At 61.5% G+C, this 17,028-nt stretch overlaps 4 protein-coding genes across 4 annotated transcripts; 1 reads left to right on the top strand and 3 right to left on the bottom strand.

The window, feature by feature from the left end:
* The first annotated feature begins 1,045 nt into the window (after positions 1 to 1,045).
* LOC115618916 (formin-like protein 5) lies at positions 1,046 to 5,305 on the top strand. Its single transcript, XM_030510861.1, has 4 exons — positions 1,046 to 1,151; positions 1,812 to 2,284; positions 2,888 to 3,068; positions 3,530 to 5,305. The coding sequence occupies exons 1-4, from the start codon at positions 1,046 to 1,048 to the stop codon at positions 5,293 to 5,295; spliced, it is 2,526 nt and encodes an 841-aa protein (XP_030366721.1). The 3' UTR covers positions 5,296 to 5,305.
* A 1,824-nt stretch (positions 5,306 to 7,129) lies between these two features.
* LOC115618932 (natterin-3-like) lies at positions 7,130 to 10,505 on the bottom strand. Its single transcript, XM_030510892.1, has 4 exons — positions 9,552 to 10,505; positions 9,222 to 9,271; positions 8,923 to 8,998; positions 7,130 to 8,284 (listed from the first exon to the last, which is right to left on the bottom strand). Exons 2-4 carry the CDS (start codon positions 9,234 to 9,236, stop codon positions 7,281 to 7,283), a joined length of 1,095 nt encoding a protein of 364 aa, XP_030366752.1. The 5' UTR covers positions 9,237 to 9,271; positions 9,552 to 10,505; the 3' UTR covers positions 7,130 to 7,280.
* Positions 10,272 to 16,899, bottom strand: CHMP2A (charged multivesicular body protein 2A). Its single transcript, XM_030510898.2, has 6 exons — positions 15,450 to 16,899; positions 13,721 to 13,896; positions 12,754 to 12,933; positions 12,306 to 12,436; positions 11,734 to 11,795; positions 10,272 to 11,224 (listed from the first exon to the last, which is right to left on the bottom strand). The coding sequence occupies exons 2-6, from the start codon at positions 13,886 to 13,888 to the stop codon at positions 11,103 to 11,105; spliced, it is 663 nt and encodes a 220-aa protein (XP_030366758.1). The 5' UTR covers positions 13,889 to 13,896; positions 15,450 to 16,899; the 3' UTR covers positions 10,272 to 11,102.
* On the bottom strand, positions 13,964 to 14,721 carry LOC115618915 (putative uncharacterized protein YHR217C; the record flags this gene model as incomplete). Its single annotated transcript, XM_030510860.1, has 2 exons — positions 13,964 to 14,041; positions 14,629 to 14,721. Coding segments are annotated over 2 exons (171 nt in total), but the record flags the coding sequence as incomplete, so codon positions are not given.
* Positions 16,900 to 17,028: the final 129 nt, after the last annotated feature.

Here is a 17,028-nt window from a genome sequence, read left to right as displayed (position 1 = left end):
ATATAACCTCTGCCTGCCTGCCATTGGCCATCTGCGCTGTCACTCCCGCCCCTCTGCCGCAGGGGAGTGTCTCAGCCAATGGGAGCGAGGGGCGGGGTTCTCCCGCCTCGCACCCCCCAATAGTACGGCGGCCGAAAGGGGCCACGGGCAGGGGGAAGGCGAAGGGGGTGCGAGGGAAAAGGGGTGCAATGGAAAAGGGGGTGCAATCGGGTGGTGCAAAGAAGGGGGTGAACGGGAGGGGTTGACAGTTTGGGGGTGCACAGGGATGGGGTGCACAAGGTGGGGGTGCGCAGTCTGGGGGTGCAATGGGGTGCACGGTTTGGGGGTGCAAAGGGGTGCACGGTTTGGGGGCGCACAGTTTTGGGGTGCAGTGGGGAGTGAACAACGGTGGGGTTCACAATATGGGAGTACAATGAGGTGCACAGGGAGGGGAGGCACAGTTTGGGGTGCACAGACTGGGGTTACAATGGGGTGCACAGGATGGGGGTGCAATGGCGTGAACAGAAAGGGGGTGCACAGCGCGGGGGGGTGGCAGTTTGGGGGTGCACAATAGGGGTGCAATGAGCACAGGGATTGGGGTGCACAGAGATAGGGCGCACAGTTTTGGGGGCGCAATGGGGTGCATGGGGTGGGGGTACACAGATTGGGGGTGCACAGGGATGGGGTGCCCCATATGGGGGTGCGCAATGTGGGAGGGTACACAGATTGGGGATGCAATGGGGGTGCAATTGCGGGGTGCAATGGGGGGCTGCAATGGGGGGTACAATAAGGGGGTACAATGGGGGACACAGCTTGGGGGTGCAATGGGGAGTGCATTGTGGGATTCAATGTGTGGTACAACGGGGGGGCACAATAAGGGGGTGCAATGGGGGGGATACAATAAGGGGGTGCAATAAGGGGGTACAATAAAGGGGTACAATGGGGGGGGCACATCTTGGGGACCCCCCCATCGACCCCGTTCCCCGCCCCGGCCCGCGCGGGGTTAACCCGCTCCCGGCGACGCCACTTTGGGGGGGGGGGGGGGGCGGGGAGGAAGAGGAGGGGGATGAAGGGGGGGGACGACACCAAGAGCCGGGGGGGGGGGGCGGCGGGGCCGGGGCCGCTGCGGCCCTTTGTGTGCGATCGGCAACGGCGGACTGGGGGGAGCGCAGGTACGGGGGGCAATGGGGGGCAATGGGGGGCAATGGGATGGGGGGGGGCACATTGAATAGTCCGGGGGGGGGGGATGTTAAAGCGGGGGGGCACATTGAATAGTCCTGGGGGGGTTAAGGCTGAGGAGGGCAATGGGGGGCAATGGGGGTTAATGGGATGGGGGGGACACATTGAATAGTCCGGGGGGGTGTGTGTGTTAAAGCGGGGGGGCACATTGAATAGTCTTGGGGGGGTTAAGGCTGAGGAGGGCAATGGGGGGCAATGGGGGTAAATGGGATGGGGGGGGCACGTTGAATAGTCCGGGGGGGGGGGGTGGGTGTTAAAGCAGGGGGGCACATTGAATAGTCCTGGGGGGGTTAAGGCTGAGGAGGGCAATGGGGGGTAATGGGGGTTAATGGGATGGGGGGACACATTGAATAGTTCGGAGGGGGGGGTTAAGGCTTGGGGGGGGCACATTGAAGGGTCTTAGAGGAAGATTTAGTGTTGGGGGGACACATTTTGGGGTCCGGGAGGGGGGTTAAGGCTGGGGGGGGGGCAGATTGAAGTGTCTTGGGGTGGGGGATTAAGGATTGGGGGGGACACATTGAATAGTCCTTTGGGTGTGGGGGGTGTCATTCCAAATCCATCCCCCCCCCCCATTCCCAAATCCCTTCCTATAGGAACGCTGGATCTGGGAAAGGAGGTGGGGGGGGGTGTCCAGGAACAACAGCTCCGGATCCCGCCATGCTGCACCCCCCGAGCACGCGTGTCCCCCCCCCATCGCCCCCATCCGGACCCCACGGCGGCCCCAGGCCCCCGTTATCCCCGCCGGGGCCATGGCGGGGGGGGCGGCGCGGGCACGGAGCTGCTGCGGCTCCGGTTCCGGCAGTTCCAGTACCGGGAAGCGGCGGGACCGCGGGATGTTTGGCAGCGGCTGCGGGAGCTGTCCCGGGGCTGGTTGAGACCCGAGGTGCGGAGCAAGGAGCAGATCATGGAGCTGCTGGTGCTGGAGCAGTTCCTGAGCATCCTTCCCGAGGACATCCAGAGCTGGGTCTGGGTCCGGCACCCGGAATCCTGCGCCCAGGCTGTGGCGCTGGCCGAGAGCTTCCAGCTGGGACAAGGACATCCCGAGGGTGGGATGTGGGAGCAGAAGGTGGGAGCAGAGGATGGATGTGGGGAAGGGGGGGGAGGGGGGGGGCAAAGGGGATCCCACCCTCCTGCAGCCCCAAACTGGGAATAACACCCATGGGACACCCCAAATCGGAGCCTGGAAAGGGAGGAGGGATGGGAGTGGGGCACCCAAATCCACCCATAGAGGCTGGGGGGGTCCCCAGCACCCAAATCTTCCCCATAGAGCATGGGTTTTCCAGCACCCAAATCACCCCCATAGAGCTGGGGGGGTCCCCAGCACCCAAATCCCCCCCCCATAGAGCATGGGGTTTCCAGCACCCAAATCACCCCCATAGAGCCTGGGGGGTCCCAGCACCCAAATCCACCCCCATAGAGCCTGGGGGGTCCCAGCACTCAAATCCACCCATAGCTCCTGGGGGTCCCCAGCACCCAGATCCCACCATTGAGTCTGGGGAGTCCCCAGCACCCAAATCCCCCCCATAGAGCCCGGGGGTCTCAGCACCCAAATCCCACCATTGAGCCTGGGGGGTCCCAGCACCCAAATCCCTGCATAGAGCCTGGGGGTCCCAGCACCCAAATCTCCCCCAATAGCCTTTAGGTGCCCCTTTGTCCTTGTGTCCTGCAGGTGACAGTGAGGGTGAAGGTGGAGGAGGTGGCCCCAGGGGACATGGAGGACCCTGAAGCTGTTGAGGACCCCCCAAGCGCCACGTCCGAGTCACCCCGTGTCCCCCATGGGGACAATTGGCTGCAGGAGGTGGCTTTGGGCAAGGTCAAGGTTGTCCCCAAGGAGGAACATCAGGACACAGGTAATGGGCTCAAAGAAGGACCTTCACCCCCTCCCCGTGGATGGTCCCGTGGTGTCAATGGTCTTTTTTGGGGTGGTTTTATTGGTCTTGGTGAAGCAAAGGGGGTGAAAGGGTCGAAACTGAGGTGTTGGAGCTGGGGTGGGGAAAGAGGTGACCCCAAGAGTCATGGATCCATCATGGATCCATCATGGAATCATAGAATGATGATCCAGAAGGCTCCAGATGGAGACTCCTGCCATGGGTTTGGTGCAAGATGAAAGGTCTCCTTGGGCTCATCATCCATGATGGGATTTGGGGGTTCATCCCTCTCCCAGCACTGATGTTCATCCATGATGGGATCTGGGGGTTCACTCAATGGTGGGAGCTGCATCATCTCGGGGTGCTTGGGTCGGAGGAGAAGGTCGGTGTCCTCCATTGAGCCTCATCATGAAGCATCTTCTCCTTCCCCCCCCCCCCCCCAGCAGGTCCCACCATGGTGAGAAGAGACCCAGAAGGATCCACTTTGGAACATCAAAACCCTCCACATCCATCCAGCGCCCTCCAAGGTGTCCCCAGGGCCGGGACCTCCAACCAGCGACGAACCCACCGGCGACGGCTCCAACGGGCTCCCACCACCTTCCCACAGCCCCGCACCCGAGATCCACCCGGACCAGCGGCAGAGCTGGAGCCAGAGGCCGAGAAGACCAAGGAGAACCCTTGTGTGAAGCCACCAACGGAGCTGGATCCAGTGGCCATGAGGAGCATGGAGACCCCTTGTGTGAAGCCCCCAGTGGCAGAGATGGATCCAGTGGCCATGAGGACCAAGGAGAACCCTTGGGTGAAGCCACCAATGGATCTGGATCCAGCGGCCATGAGGACCAAGGAGAACCCTTGGGTGAAGCCACCAATGGATCTGGATCCAGCGGCCATGAGGACCAAGGAGAACCCTTGGGTGAAGCCACCAATGGATCTGGATCCAGCGGCCATGAGGACCAAGGAGAACCCTTGGGTGAAGCCACCAATGGATCTGGATCCAGTGGCCATGAGGAGCACAGACAACCCTTGTGTGAAGCCATCACTGGAGCTGGATCCAGCGTCCATGAGGACTGAAGAGAACCCTTGGGTGAAGCCCCCAGTGGCAGGGATGGATCCCAAGGCCATGAGGAGCACGGAGAACCCTTGTATGAAGCCCCCAGCGGCAGGGATGCATCCCGAGGCCATGAGGAGCACGGAGCCACCAATGGATCTGGATCCAGTGGCCATGAGGACCAAGGAGAACCCTTGGGTGAAGCCACCAATGGATCTGGATCCAGCGTCCATGAGGACCAAGGAGAACCCTTGGGTGAAGCCTCCAGTGGCAGGGCTGGATCCCAAGGCCATGAGGAGCACGGAGAACCCTTGTATGAAGCCCCCAGTGGCAGGGATGCATCCCGAGGCCATGAGGAGCACGGAGCCACCAATGGATCTGGATCCAGTGGCCATGAGGACCAAGGAGAACCCTTGTATGAAGCCCCCAGCGGCAGAGATGGATCCCGAGGCCATGAGGAGCACGGAGCCACCAATGGATCTGGATCCAGCGTCCATGAGGACCAAGGAGAACCCTTGGGTGAAGCCCCCAGTGGCAGGGCTGGATCCCGAGGCCATGAGGAGCACAGAGCCACCAACGGAGCTGGATCCAGGGCCCACCAAGAGCACGGAGAACCCTTGCGCGAAGCCTCCAGCGCAGCTCAAAGCCCGTCCCTTCCCTTGCCCCGAATGCGGCAAGACCTTCGTGCGCTTGACCCACCTGAAGACCCACGAGCGGACGCACTCGGGGCTCAAGCCCTACGCGTGTGGGGCTTGCGGCAAGAGCTTCGGCCACCTCTCCACGCTCACCACGCACCAGCGGCTGCACACGGGCGAGCGGCCGTATCCCTGCGGCTCCTGCGCCAAGAGCTTCACCAACCCCTCGGACCTGCACAAGCACCGGCGGGCGCACACGGGCGAGCGCCCGTATCCCTGCGGCTCGTGCGGGAAGCGCTTCAGCCAACACTCCAACCTGAGCATGCACCAGCGCAGCCACGGCCAAGCCCGGCCCTACCCCTGCGGCGCCTGCGCCAAGAGCTTCAAGTATTCGGCGGACCGGAGGGTGCACGAGAGGTCCCACACGGGCGAGAGGCCCTTCGGGTGCCCCCGGTGCGGGAAGGGCTTCAGCAATAAGTCGTCCCTAGCGCGGCACATGCGGATCCATGCCAGGGAGGAGCAGTGATGGATGTGGGGATGGGGAGGTGGGGATGGGGAGGTGGGGATGGGGATGGGGATGGGGATGGGGATATGGGGATGGGGATGTGGGGATGGGGATAGGGATGGGGATGTGGGGATGGGGATGTGGGGATGGAGATATGGGGATGGAGATATGGGGATGGGGATGGGGATATGGGGATGGGATGATGGGGATGGGGATGTGGGGATGGGGATGGGGATATGGGGATGAGATGATGGGGATGGGGATGTGGGGATGGGGATGTGGGGATGGGGATAGGGATGGGGATAGGGATGGGGATGTGGGGATGGGGATGTGGGGATGGGGATGTGGGGATGGGGATGGGGATGTGGGGATGGGGATGTGGGGATGGGGATGGGGATATGGGGATGAGATGATGGGGATGGGGATGTAGGGATGGGGATGTGGGGATGGGGATAGGGATGGGGATAGGGATGGGGATGTGGGGATGGGGATGTGGGGATGGGGATGGGGATGTGGGGATGGGGATGTGGGGATGGGGATATGGGGATGAGATGATGGGGATGGGGATGTGGGGATGGGGATGTGGGGATGGGGATGTGAGGATGGGGATGTAGGGATGGGGATGTAGGGATGGGGATATGGGGATGTGGGGATATGGGGATGTGGGGATGTGGGGATGGGGATGTGAGGATGGGGATGTAGGGATGGGGATGTAGGGATGGGGATATGGGGATGTGGGGATGGGGATGTGGGGATGTGGGGATGGGGATGTGGGGATGGGGATGTAGATATGGGGATGTGGGGATGGGGATGTGGAGATGAGAATGTAGGGATGGGGATGTAGGGATGGGGATATGGGGATGTGGGGATGGGTATGCGATGATGAGGATGGAGACATGGGGACGTGGGGATGGGATGTGGGGATGGGGATATGGGGATGGAATGTGAGGACGTGGGGATGAGGATGTGGGGATGAGGACATGGGAATGGGGATGTGATGATGGGGACGTGAGGGTGGGGACGTGGGGATGGAGATGTGGGGATGGGACATGAGGACATGGGGATGGGATGTGGGGATGGCCACGTTGGACGGAGTCTTGGGTGACATGGTCTAGTGGAAGGTGTCCCTGCCCATGGCAGGGGGTCGGAACTGGATGAGCTTAAGGTCCTTTCCAAGCCAAACCAGTCTGGGATTCTATGATTCTATGGGATGTGGGGATGGGGATGTGGGGATGGGGGGCACCCATGGGGCAGGGGAGGTTGGGGGTGCTGGTTTCTTTGGTGGATGGTGTCACGTGCGCTGCCTGGAGGAGCTGGAACATGGATGGTGGGATGATGGTTGATGTTCTCCATGAGCCTGGTGGTTCCATGATGTGGGTCCTTGGTCCCAGAGGAGACACAAGACGGGTGGTGGGATGAGGGGCTGATGGTTGATGTCTCCCTGGTCCTGGTGGCTCCAGGACCGTGTCCCAGAGGAGACGGGACACAGTGGGATGGACACAAGCAGATGGTTGATGTTCCCTTTCCCCCCACAACCACTTCACCCCAGTTTGTGCCCCCCCCCACGTATGGACATGGAGTTGGGTCATGTATGGACATGGAGTTGGGTCACATATGAGAGAGGCTCTCCAGGGCATTTTGGGTGGAAAACGGCCAAATTTGGGCTGCCCAAGATGCCTTTTTCTGCCTCCTGAGCTGGTGCTGCCCCATTTTGGGCCGAGAAGGAGGGGTTTGGAGCAAAAAAGCCTGAAAAACCCCACGTTTTTGGGGGGTTCTTCATTGTCGACGTCTCCACCTGGTGGGGGGTGAAGGTTCCACCCTGAAAACAAGCGACAAAAGACACGAAACCCCCACGTTTTGCTGCATTTTGGCTTGTTGACACCTCGGTTGGGGGCAAATTCGGAGACGGAGCCCTCAGCGCCGCGGCTCAACGGTGACAATCGGCCTCCATCACCCCCAAAGGCTTCCCAAGCTGGGAATGGGGGCTTCCCAATGGGGTTGGGGGCTCACACCCGGCACGGCGGCTCCACGTCAATGGGCCAACAGGGCCCGAAGCTGGGGCTGACACCCAGCACCGAGCGGGTCCGAGCCCACCCGGCCGCGGCCACGCGGTGCCGGAACCCATCCCCATAGACCCGCGTCACCCGGGCGGTGAAGGGGACACGGGCGTCCACGCGGCGCCCAACCAGCGCCACGGCGCACGCGGTGCCGGGTGCCACCTCCTGCTCCAGCACGTGCTTGTGGAGCACGTACTCACTGGTGCTGGCTCCTCCTGCCCAGGGCATGGTGCTGACATTGGCCACGTCCCAGCTCGTCCCGTTGAAGAGCAATGGGGCGGCTTCGAGCACCCCTTGGATGCTGGAGAAGAGTTTGGGGGTGAGCTCCCAGTCGTGCTCCACCTCGGTGGCCTCCTCCATGGGGATGGCGCTGGGCTGGGCGCCGCAGCCCTGGTTCCTCACCGTGCTTTGGGTCAGGGTGACGTCCTCGGTGCTCACCACGGCCTCGCTCACGTTGTAGAGGACATCACCGATGGTGACGTTGGATGGACCCTTGTGGGCCACGAGAACCTGGTACCACTTGAACCAAACCTCCTCCCCATCCACCACCACGAAGGCGGCTCGTTCCTCCTTCACCACCTTGCCCAAGCCGTAGCTGGTCCTGGCCACGAAGATGTCGTCGTAGGGACAACTCTCCACGGCGCCCTCGGGCACGGCGCCGAAGGACGCGTCCACCCAGCGCAGCGCCTCGAAGCCACCGGTGTTGACCAGGAGCTTGAAGTCCTCGCTGCGATGCTCCCGCTCGGCGAAGGGGTAGAAGCAGAAGGGTCCCCGCGCGGGGACGTGGGCGCCCGTGTCGCAGCTCGCCGCCGAGCAGACGAATTCCAGCCTCTTGGCGTAGTCGTTCCAGTTGGACACGGTGTCGTTGGGCACTTGGCCTCTGAACTGCACCCACTTGAGGGGCGAAGGGGGGTCCTCGGTGCGTGGCACCCACCGTGGGCTCCGGCTGCTGCCTATGGGGGGAGAAAGGGGGTTGAGATGAAGGGAGGTGGGGATGGCCCACAAAGGATCAGTGGGGCTGGAGAAGGGTCCCACAGACACCCCGATGGGGCTGGGAGGGACCAAGATCTCAAGAAGGTCTTGTTGGGGGGCAGAGCTGAGCATGGGGCCCTTCAGAGTATGGGTTTGGTGGGGGGTGAGCCCCACGTGGAGTCCATGGATCATCCCAAAGGATGGAGCCAATGGAAGGACCCACATTGGAGCAGGTTCATCCCCAAGGATGGAGCCCATGGAAGGACCCACATTGGAGCAGGGTCATCCCGAAGGATGGAGCCCATGGAATGGACCCACATTGGAGCAGGTTCATCCCAAAGGATGGAGCCAATGGAAGGACCCACATTGGAGCAGGTTCATCCCGAAGGATGGAGCCAATGGAATGGACCCACATTGGAGCAGGGTCATCCCAAAGGATGGAGCCCATGGAATGACCCACATTGGAGCAGGGTCATCCCAAAGGATGGACCCAATGGAATGACCCGTATTGGAGCACGTTCATCCCAAAGGATGGACCCAATGGAATGGACCCACATTGGAGCAGGTTCATCCCAAAGGACCATCCCCATGGAATGAACCCACCATGACCAAGACTCACCCCGGGGCTGTGGAATTCCCATCGCTCCCATTGGAGACATTCCAGCATCTTGGAGGAGGAAGAGGAGGAGGAAGAGCTGTGGGGACCAAGGGAAGAGTCAGGTCCTGGCTGGATCCCAACATCCCGTTGTCCGGATGGATCCTGGGATCTATCGACACGGTTCAATGTTTAACCCGAGCTTGGGAATTGCTCCCAACTCCTTTATTATCCATTTAGTCCATTTCTGAAGGGATTCGATCCCGCTTTTCCCTTTGGAATGCTGAGAAATCCCTTAAACCCCCCCCAAACAGGCTCCGTACCTCGAGCATCCGCATCCCAACGGCCACTTCCAGAGCTCGGGATTGAAGAGCTGGAATGTAATTCAGAGCCAGGTGAATTGGGGCAGCTCCATGGCCTCATCCCATCCCCGCCCCCCCCGGCATTCCCAACCATTCCCGGCTCCCAAATGTGCCATTTTGGGGCCAAAAACACCCATTTTGGGAGAAAAATCACCTATTTTGGGGCTAAATCCACCCATTTTGGGGCTAAATCCACTTGTTTTGGGGCTAAATCCACCCATTTTGGGGCTAAATCCACTTGTTTTGGGATCAATCTAAAGCCTGCGGCATTCCCGGCGTTCCCAACCTCACCTCAGCTCCCACGTGGATGGAATTCCCGGGTTTTTAGGCTGCTTTCAGGCCGTTTTGGGATCCTTTTGGGAGCGGAGCCCGGGACGAGTGAAACCTGGGGAGTCCAAAATCCAACGAGGAAAAGTGCAAACAAACGGGAAAAGGCCACGGAGGGGAGGGGAATTGTTGGGAATTGGCCCATTTTGGGGGGAATTTCATCTGGAATTCTGGAATTCCCTGGTTTTAACGGGGTTTGAGACCCATCCAGCCCCATTCCCATGTGGATGAGTGCATCCACACTCCCAAATCCCAGCTTTTCCCCCCAAATTCCATGGGAAACATCCCAGAAATCCCCACATTTCAGCTCGATGGGGAAGAATTCCCGCTTTTCCATTGGAATCCTTTAACCAGCTCCAGCTCCTGCTTCCAACATCGCAGCGGGTCGGAGCCGACGCGGATCCAAACGGCGGCATTCCCGGGATACGAAACCAACCCCCAACCCCCCAAATCCCCCCCTAAACCCTGGGAAAACCAGTTCCCAAACTGGGAAGCATCCGGATAACACCCCCCCCCCCCAGAGGAGCAGGATCCCAAATGGACCCCCCCAAAGGCCATGGATGGGCCCAACCCCGGAGTAGCCACCAGTGAATCCCCTCCCCATGGTCATTCCCAGCGCTCCCAGTCCCACACTGGGTGTCACTGGGGCCCCCCCACAGGAAGCAGCCGGGGGGAGGCAGCAGGTACCAATCTCTGGCCTTTATTTGCCCCCCGGGGGGGGGGGAGACCCCCAAAGGGGGTAAATAGCCCGGGGGGGGAGTGCAAATACCCCAAGAGGGGGCAAATAGTGAGAGGAGGGGGACAAAGAGAGGCGGGGGGGGCAAATAACCCAATGGGGGGGTAAATAACACCAAGGGGGGGGCAGAAATAGCCCCCAAAGGGGGTAAATAGCCCAATAGGGGGTGAATAGGCGGGGTGGGGGGGCAGATCCCCCCGTAGTGTGTCCCAGGTGCCCCCCCAACCGAGGGAGGGTCACGTGGGGTCAAAGGTGACTTGGGGCCACCCGAGGTCAAAGGTCATCACCAGGGTCCACGCTGGGGTCAAAGGTCATGTGTCCCAGGACAGGGGTCAGAGGTCATGGGGGAGGGGGGTGGCGGTGATGGTGGTTGAAGGTCATAGGTCAGGAAGCAAGGGTCACAGGTCACGTGTCAGAGGTTGAAGGTCACATGTCACATGTCAGCGGTCAGAGGTCACATGTTGGGGTCACATGAGGTCAGAGGTCACATGTCAGAGGGTGCAGGTCATGGGTTGGGTCAGCAGTCAAAGGTCACGTGATCAGGGGTCAGAGATTACATGTCACAGGTCATGTGGTCAGGGTCAGAGCTCAGGTGCTCAGAGGTCACATGGTCAAGGGTCAGAGGTCGCAGGTCACGAGTTGGGGTCAGAGGTCACAGGTCATGTGTCAAGGTCACATGTCGCCGGTCACGTGGTCAGGGGTCAGAGGTCGCAGATCGGGGGGGGTGTCACAGGTCCCATGTTTGTCGCAGGTCCCGTGGTGGGGTCAGGGGTCAGGGGTCAGTCCCGCCGCAGGTTCTTGAGCCGTTCCTCCAGGTCAGCGTCGGCGTCGGCCAGAGCGGCCGCGGGCTCGGGCGCGCGCCCCTCCCCCCCCGCCAGAGCGCCCCCTGGCGGCGGCAGCGCTGCGCGGGCACGAGCGGCGCTCAGGGACCCACAGCGCCCCCCACAGCCCCCCATAGCACCCACAGCACCCCCCATAGCACCCATAACCCCTCATAGTACTCATAGCCCCCCCCATAACCCCCATAGCACCCCCCAACCCCCGTAGCCCCCCCCCAGAGCCCAGAACCCTCCCCCCAGAGACCCCCCCAGAACCCCCATAACTCCCATGACCCCCCCATGAAGCCCCATAACCCCCCCCAGAGACCCCTTAATACCCCCCAGGGACCCATAAACACCCCCAAATGGTCCCCCCCGACCCGGATCCACCCTCACAGACCCCAAAATGCCCCCCCTGGGACCCATAAATACCCCCATGGACCCCCCAAATCCCCCCCAGTGCCCCCATTGCCCCCATTACCTCCATTGCCCCCCACTGCCCATTGCCCCCATTGCCCCCATTGCCCCCATTGCCCCCCATTGCCCCCCCACTGCCCATTGCCCCCATTGCCCCCATTGCCCCATTGCTCACTGGCCAGCTCGTCGGTCAGGTTCAGCCCCAGCTCATCCAGCACTTGGGACACGACGGCGTCACTGAGGGGACAGCAGCAGGAGGTGACCCCCCCATGGGCCCAGGAGCCCCCCATGGTGGCCTCTGGTGCCCCATTGGTACCCCCATTGCTGTCCCCATTGGTGTCCCCGTTGGGGTCCCCCTTGGTGTCCCATTGCTGTCCCTATTGGTGTCCCCATTGGTCCCCATTGCTGTCCCCACTGGTCCCCATTGGTGGCCCATTGGTGGCCCCATTGCTCCCCACAGTGTCCCCATTGGTGTCCCCATTGGTCCCCACTGCTGTCCCCATTGGTGCCCCCACTGGTCCCCATTGGTGGCCCCATTGGTCCCCATGGTGTTCCCATGGTGTCCCCATTGGTGCCCCCATTGGTGCCCCCATTGGTCCCCATTGGTGCCCCCATTGGTCCCCACTACTGTCCCTATGGTGTCCCCATTGGTGCCTCCATTGGTCGCCATTGGTGTCCCCCTGGTGTCCCCATTGGTGTCCCATTGGTCCCCACTGCTGTCCCCATAGTTTCCCCATGGTGTCCCACCTCTCCTCCTCGTCATCCTCGTCCCCCATGGCGTCGTCGATGGCGTCGTTCATCAGCTCCTCCTTCATGTCCATGATCTCCGCCTGCTTCTCGAAGTCCATCATGATCTTCTGGATCTGAGGCAGCTTCAGCTGGACATGGGGCCATGGTCACAGTGAGGCTATGGGGCCACCAAACCATGGGGCCACCCAACCATGGGGCCACCCAACCATGGGGCCACCAAACCATGGGGCGACCCAACCATGGGGCCACCAAACCATGGAGCGACCCAACCATGGGGCCACCCAACCATGGGGCCACCAAGTCATGGGGCCACCAAACCATGGGGCGACCCAACCATGGGGTGACCAAGCCATGGGGCCACCCAACCATGGGGTGACCAAACTATGGGGCCGCAGCCTTGAGGGTCTCCTCTGGGGCACGGTGGGATGTCCCCATGGGCTCCCACCTGCCGGTTCATGGTGGCCATGGCCTTGGTGACGCCCTTCATGGCCTGGGCCATGGAGTTGTTGGACTTGAGGGTCTGGATCTTGAGGGCCACGGCCTGGACGTTGGCTCTCATCATGATGAACTTCTTCACGTAGCGCCGCGTCCGCACCAGGTCCTTGGCCATGATCTTCACAGCGTCCTGGAGGCCACGACAGGGACCGTGGGGCCAACGGGGTCTCCAGGGACCCCTCGTGGTCACCACCGGCCCCATCCCAACCTGGTCCCTGTGTCCCATCACATCCTGTGTCCCCCCATGTCCCACCCCGCTCCCCTGATGTCCCCAGGGGTGTCCCGTGTCCCCCCCATGGCTCCCCCCATGAGAGCTGGTGTCCCCAATGTTATCCCCACGCTATCCCATGTTATCCCATGCTATCCCATGCCATCCCCATGCTATCCCCACGCTATCCCACACTATCCCCATGCTATCCCGTGCTATCCCCACGCTATTCCCATGCTATCCAATGCTATCCCATGCTATCCCACGCTATCCCCTGCTATCCCATGTTATCCCCACGCTATCCCCACCCTATCCCATGTTATCCCCATGCTATCCCATGCTAACCCCATGCTATCCCATGCCATCCCCACGCTATCCCACGCTATCCCCTGCTATCCCATGTTATCCCCACGCTATCCCCACCCTATCCCATGTTATTCCCACGGTATCCCATGCTATCCCCATGCTATTCCCACCCTATCCCATGTTATTCCCACGCTATTCCACCCTATCCCATGTTATTCCCATGCTATCCCATGCTATCCCCACGCTATCCCCACGCTATCCCATGCTATCCCCATGCTATTCCCATGCTATCCCATGTTATCCCCATGCTATCCCCATGCTATCCCCACCCTATCCCACGTTATCCCACGCTATCCCACGTTATCCCACGCTATTCCCACGCCATCCCACGCGGCTCCCTCACCATCTGGCCCTGCTTCGCCATCTTCTTGATGTCCAGGATGATTTTCTTCTCCTGCGCCTCCAGTTTGGCGCGTTCCCGGTCCAGGTCCCGCGTGGCCCGGGCCAGAGCGCGCTGGTTCTGCCGCAGCAGCTCCTCCGGCGTCTTGCGCCGCCCGAACAGCAGCTCCATGGGGCGCGCTGGGCACAGCGGCAGCCGCGGGGCACGGGGATGGGACATGGGGACATGGGGACAGGCATGGGATGTGGGGAGATGGGGACAGGGATGGGATGGGGGGACAGGGGGATAGGGGTGGGATGTGGGGACATGGGGACAGGCATGGGATATGGGGAGATGGGGACAGGGATGCGATGTGGGGACAGGGGGATAGGGGTGGGATGTGGGGACATGAGGATATGGGGATAGGGATGGGACATGGGGACAGGGATGGGATGTGGGGACAAAGGGATAGGGGTGGGATGAAGGAACAGGGAGATAGGGATGGGATGTAGGGATAGGGATGGGACATGGAGATAAGGATGGGATACGGGGATATGAGCATATGGGGATAGGGATGGGACATGGGGACATGGGGACAGGGATGGGATGTGGGGACATGAGGATATGGGGATAGGGATGGGACATGGGGACAGGGATGGGATGTGGGGACAGGGATGGGATGTGGGGACATGGGGACAGGGATGGGATATGGGGATATGGGGACAGGGATGGGATGTGGGGACAGGAGGACACGGGGACGGGGGACAGGGATGGGATATGGGGACAGGGATGGGACATGGGGATAGGGATGGGGTATGGGGACAGGGATTGGATATGGGGATATGGGGACAGGGATGGGATGTCGGGATAGGGATGGGACATGGGGACATGGATGGGATGTGGGGACAGGGGGATAGAGATGGGATATGAGCATATGGGGATAAGGGGATATGGGGACATGGGGACAGGGATTGGATATGGGGATAGGGATGGGACATGGGGACATGGGGATAGGGATGGGATGTGGGGACAGGGGGACATGGGGACGGGGGACAGGGATGGGACATGGGGACAGGGATGGGATATGGGGATAGGGATGGGATGTGGGGATATTGGGTCAGGGATAGGACACGGGGATATGGGATGGGACATGGGGCAGCAATGGGATAGGGGGACAGGGGGACATGGGGACGGGGGGGCACAGAGGAGCAACAGGGGCACAAACACCCCCCCCGGGGCACTTATCCCCCCCCCCATTGACCTTTATTCCCCCCTTTGGGGCTTTTATTCCCCCCCCCCTCGGGGCAGTTCCCCCCCCCCGGGCTATTTAAACGCCCCCTTGGCCCCGCCCTTCCCCATGGCAACGGGGAGCGCAGCCAATCACCGCCCGAGGCCACGCCCCTGGCCACGCCCCCTCCGCCGCTCTTCTCGGCGAGTCCTCCCCCCCCACCCCGGGCCGCGGGACGCTCTGCCCCGCCCCAGCCGCTCTCTATGGTCCCGGCGGCCGCCGCCGGAGGCCCCTTCCCTCTATGGTGCGAGGCCCTTCTAGCCCACCTGGAGGCCTCGGGGGCGTCTCTATGGTTCCGGGCTCCGCTCTCCCGGCCCGGCACCGGCCGCTCTGGCCCGCTCGTCTCTGTGGTATTACCGGCACCGGGCCCCTCTAGCCCACCCGCCCCTCTCTATGACCCCGGCCCCGGGCCGCTCTATCCCCCCCCACCCTCCCGCTGCCGTCTCTATGGCTCCCGCCGCTCACCGCGATCCTTCCGCCGCTCCCGGTGCCTCCCGCGCACTTCCGCGTGACGTCACACGGCGTCCGTCACGTGACCGGGGGAGCGGCACCGCCCCGCCCTCCCCCGAGGTGGGGGGGTAAACCATAGAGGAAGCGAGCCAGAGCGGCCACTTCCTTGTTTGGGTCACTGAGGGACTGGGAGAGCGGCGCCGCGATGAGGGCGCCACCTGGCGGCGCGGGTGTGTTGGGACAGAGGCTGGAGGGGACTGGGATGAACTGGGATGTATTGGGGGCAACGGGGAGCTGATACTGGGAATACTGGGAAGCCTGGATGTACTGGGAGCTCTGGGGCAGGGAACTGGGCATAGTGGGACCCATAGAGAAGGGAACTGGCCATACTGGGAGCCCTTAGGACAAGAACTGGGCATACTGGGAGCACTGAGGAGGGGAACTGGGTATACTGGGACCTCTAGGGAAAGGAGCTGGCCATACTGGGATTGGGAACTGGCCATACTGTTCCTAAGACAGGGAATCGGGCATGCTGGGCATACTGGGAGCTGTGGGGCAGGCAACTGGGCATACTGGGACACTTAGAGAAGGGAACTGGGCATATTGGGACTGGGAACTGGCTATACTGGGAGCCATAAGGAAGGGAACTGGGCATACTGGGACCCACAGAGAAGGGAACTGGGCATATTGGGACCCCTAGAGAAGGGAACTGGGCAGACTGGGAGCTCTGGGGCAGGAAACTGGGCATACTGGGATCCTTAGAGAAGGGATCTGGCCATACTGGGACCCTTAGAGAAAGGAACTGGGCATACTGGGACCCATAGAGAAGGGAACTGGGCATACTGGGACCCATAGGGAAGGGAACTGGGCATACTGGGACCCATAGAGAAGGGAACTGGGCATAGTGGGACCCATAGGGAAGGGAACTGGGCATAGTGGGACCCATAGAGAAGGGAACTGGGCATATTAGGACCCACAGAGAAGGCAACTGGGCATACTGGGACCTCTGGGGCAGGGAACTGGGCATACTGGGACCCACAGAGAAGGCAACTGGGCATACTGGGACCTCTGGGGCAGGGAAATGGGCATATTAGGACCCACAAAGAAGGCAACTGGGACCTCTGGGGCAGGGAACTGGGCATACTGGGACCCTTATGGAAGGCAACTGGGCATACTGGGACCCATAGAGAAGGGAACTGGGCATACTGGGACCTCTGGGGCAGGGAACTGGGCATATTAGGACCCACAGAGAAGGCAACTGGGCATACTGGGACCTCTGGGGCAGGGAACTGGGCATATTAGGACTCATAGTGAAGGGAACTGGGCATACTGGGACCTCTGGGGCAGGAAACTGGGCATACTGGGATCCTTATGGAAGGCAACTGGGCATACTGGGACCCATAGAAAAGGGAACTGGGCATACTGGGACCCATAGAAAAGGGAACTGGGCATACTGGGACCCATAGAGAACGGATCTGGCCCCACTGGTGTCCCCCCCCTCCCAGTCCCCCCAGTCCCGGCCGCTCCATCGTCACCATCACCTTTAATCAGCGCTGGGGGCGCCCCCCCCGCCCCCGGGGGGGCAATAAATAGG

This window comes from Strigops habroptila, unplaced genomic scaffold, assembly GCF_004027225.2.
Source record: "Strigops habroptila isolate Jane unplaced genomic scaffold, bStrHab1.2.pri NC_044300.1_ctg1, whole genome shotgun sequence".
Lineage (NCBI taxonomy): Eukaryota > Metazoa > Chordata > Aves > Psittaciformes > Psittacidae > Strigops > Strigops habroptila.
Note: the sequence above shows the minus strand (reverse complement) of the source record. Positions and strands in the feature narration are given on the sequence as shown.

Excerpts from the sequence above, each read along its gene's own strand:
- LOC115618916 (XM_030510861.1), top strand. The coding sequence starts at position 1,046 with ATGAAGGGGGGGGACGACACCAAGAGCCGGGGGGGGGGGGCGGCGGGG. Across the intron at positions 2,285-2,887 it reads GTGGGATGTGGGAGCAGAAG|GTGACAGTGAGGGTGAAGGT; the intron begins GTGGGAGCAGAG and ends TGTGTCCTGCAG. Across the intron at positions 3,069-3,529 it reads GGAGGAACATCAGGACACAG|CAGGTCCCACCATGGTGAGA; the intron begins GTAATGGGCTCA and ends CCCCCCCCCCAG.
- LOC115618932 (XM_030510892.1), bottom strand. Across the intron at positions 8,285-8,922 it reads GGGAATTCCACAGCCCCGGG|GCAGCAGCCGGAGCCCACGG; the intron begins GTGAGTCTTGGT and ends CTCCCCCCATAG.
- CHMP2A (XM_030510898.2), bottom strand. The coding sequence starts at position 13,888 with ATGGAGCTGCTGTTCGGGCGGCGCAAGACGCCGGAGGAGCTGCTGCGG. Across the intron at positions 12,934-13,720 it reads TGGCGAAGCAGGGCCAGATG|GACGCTGTGAAGATCATGGC; the intron begins GTGAGGGAGCCG and ends CGTGGCCTCCAG. Across the intron at positions 11,796-12,305 it reads GAGGATGACGAGGAGGAGAG|TGACGCCGTCGTGTCCCAAG; the intron begins GTGGGACACCAT and ends CTGTCCCCTCAG.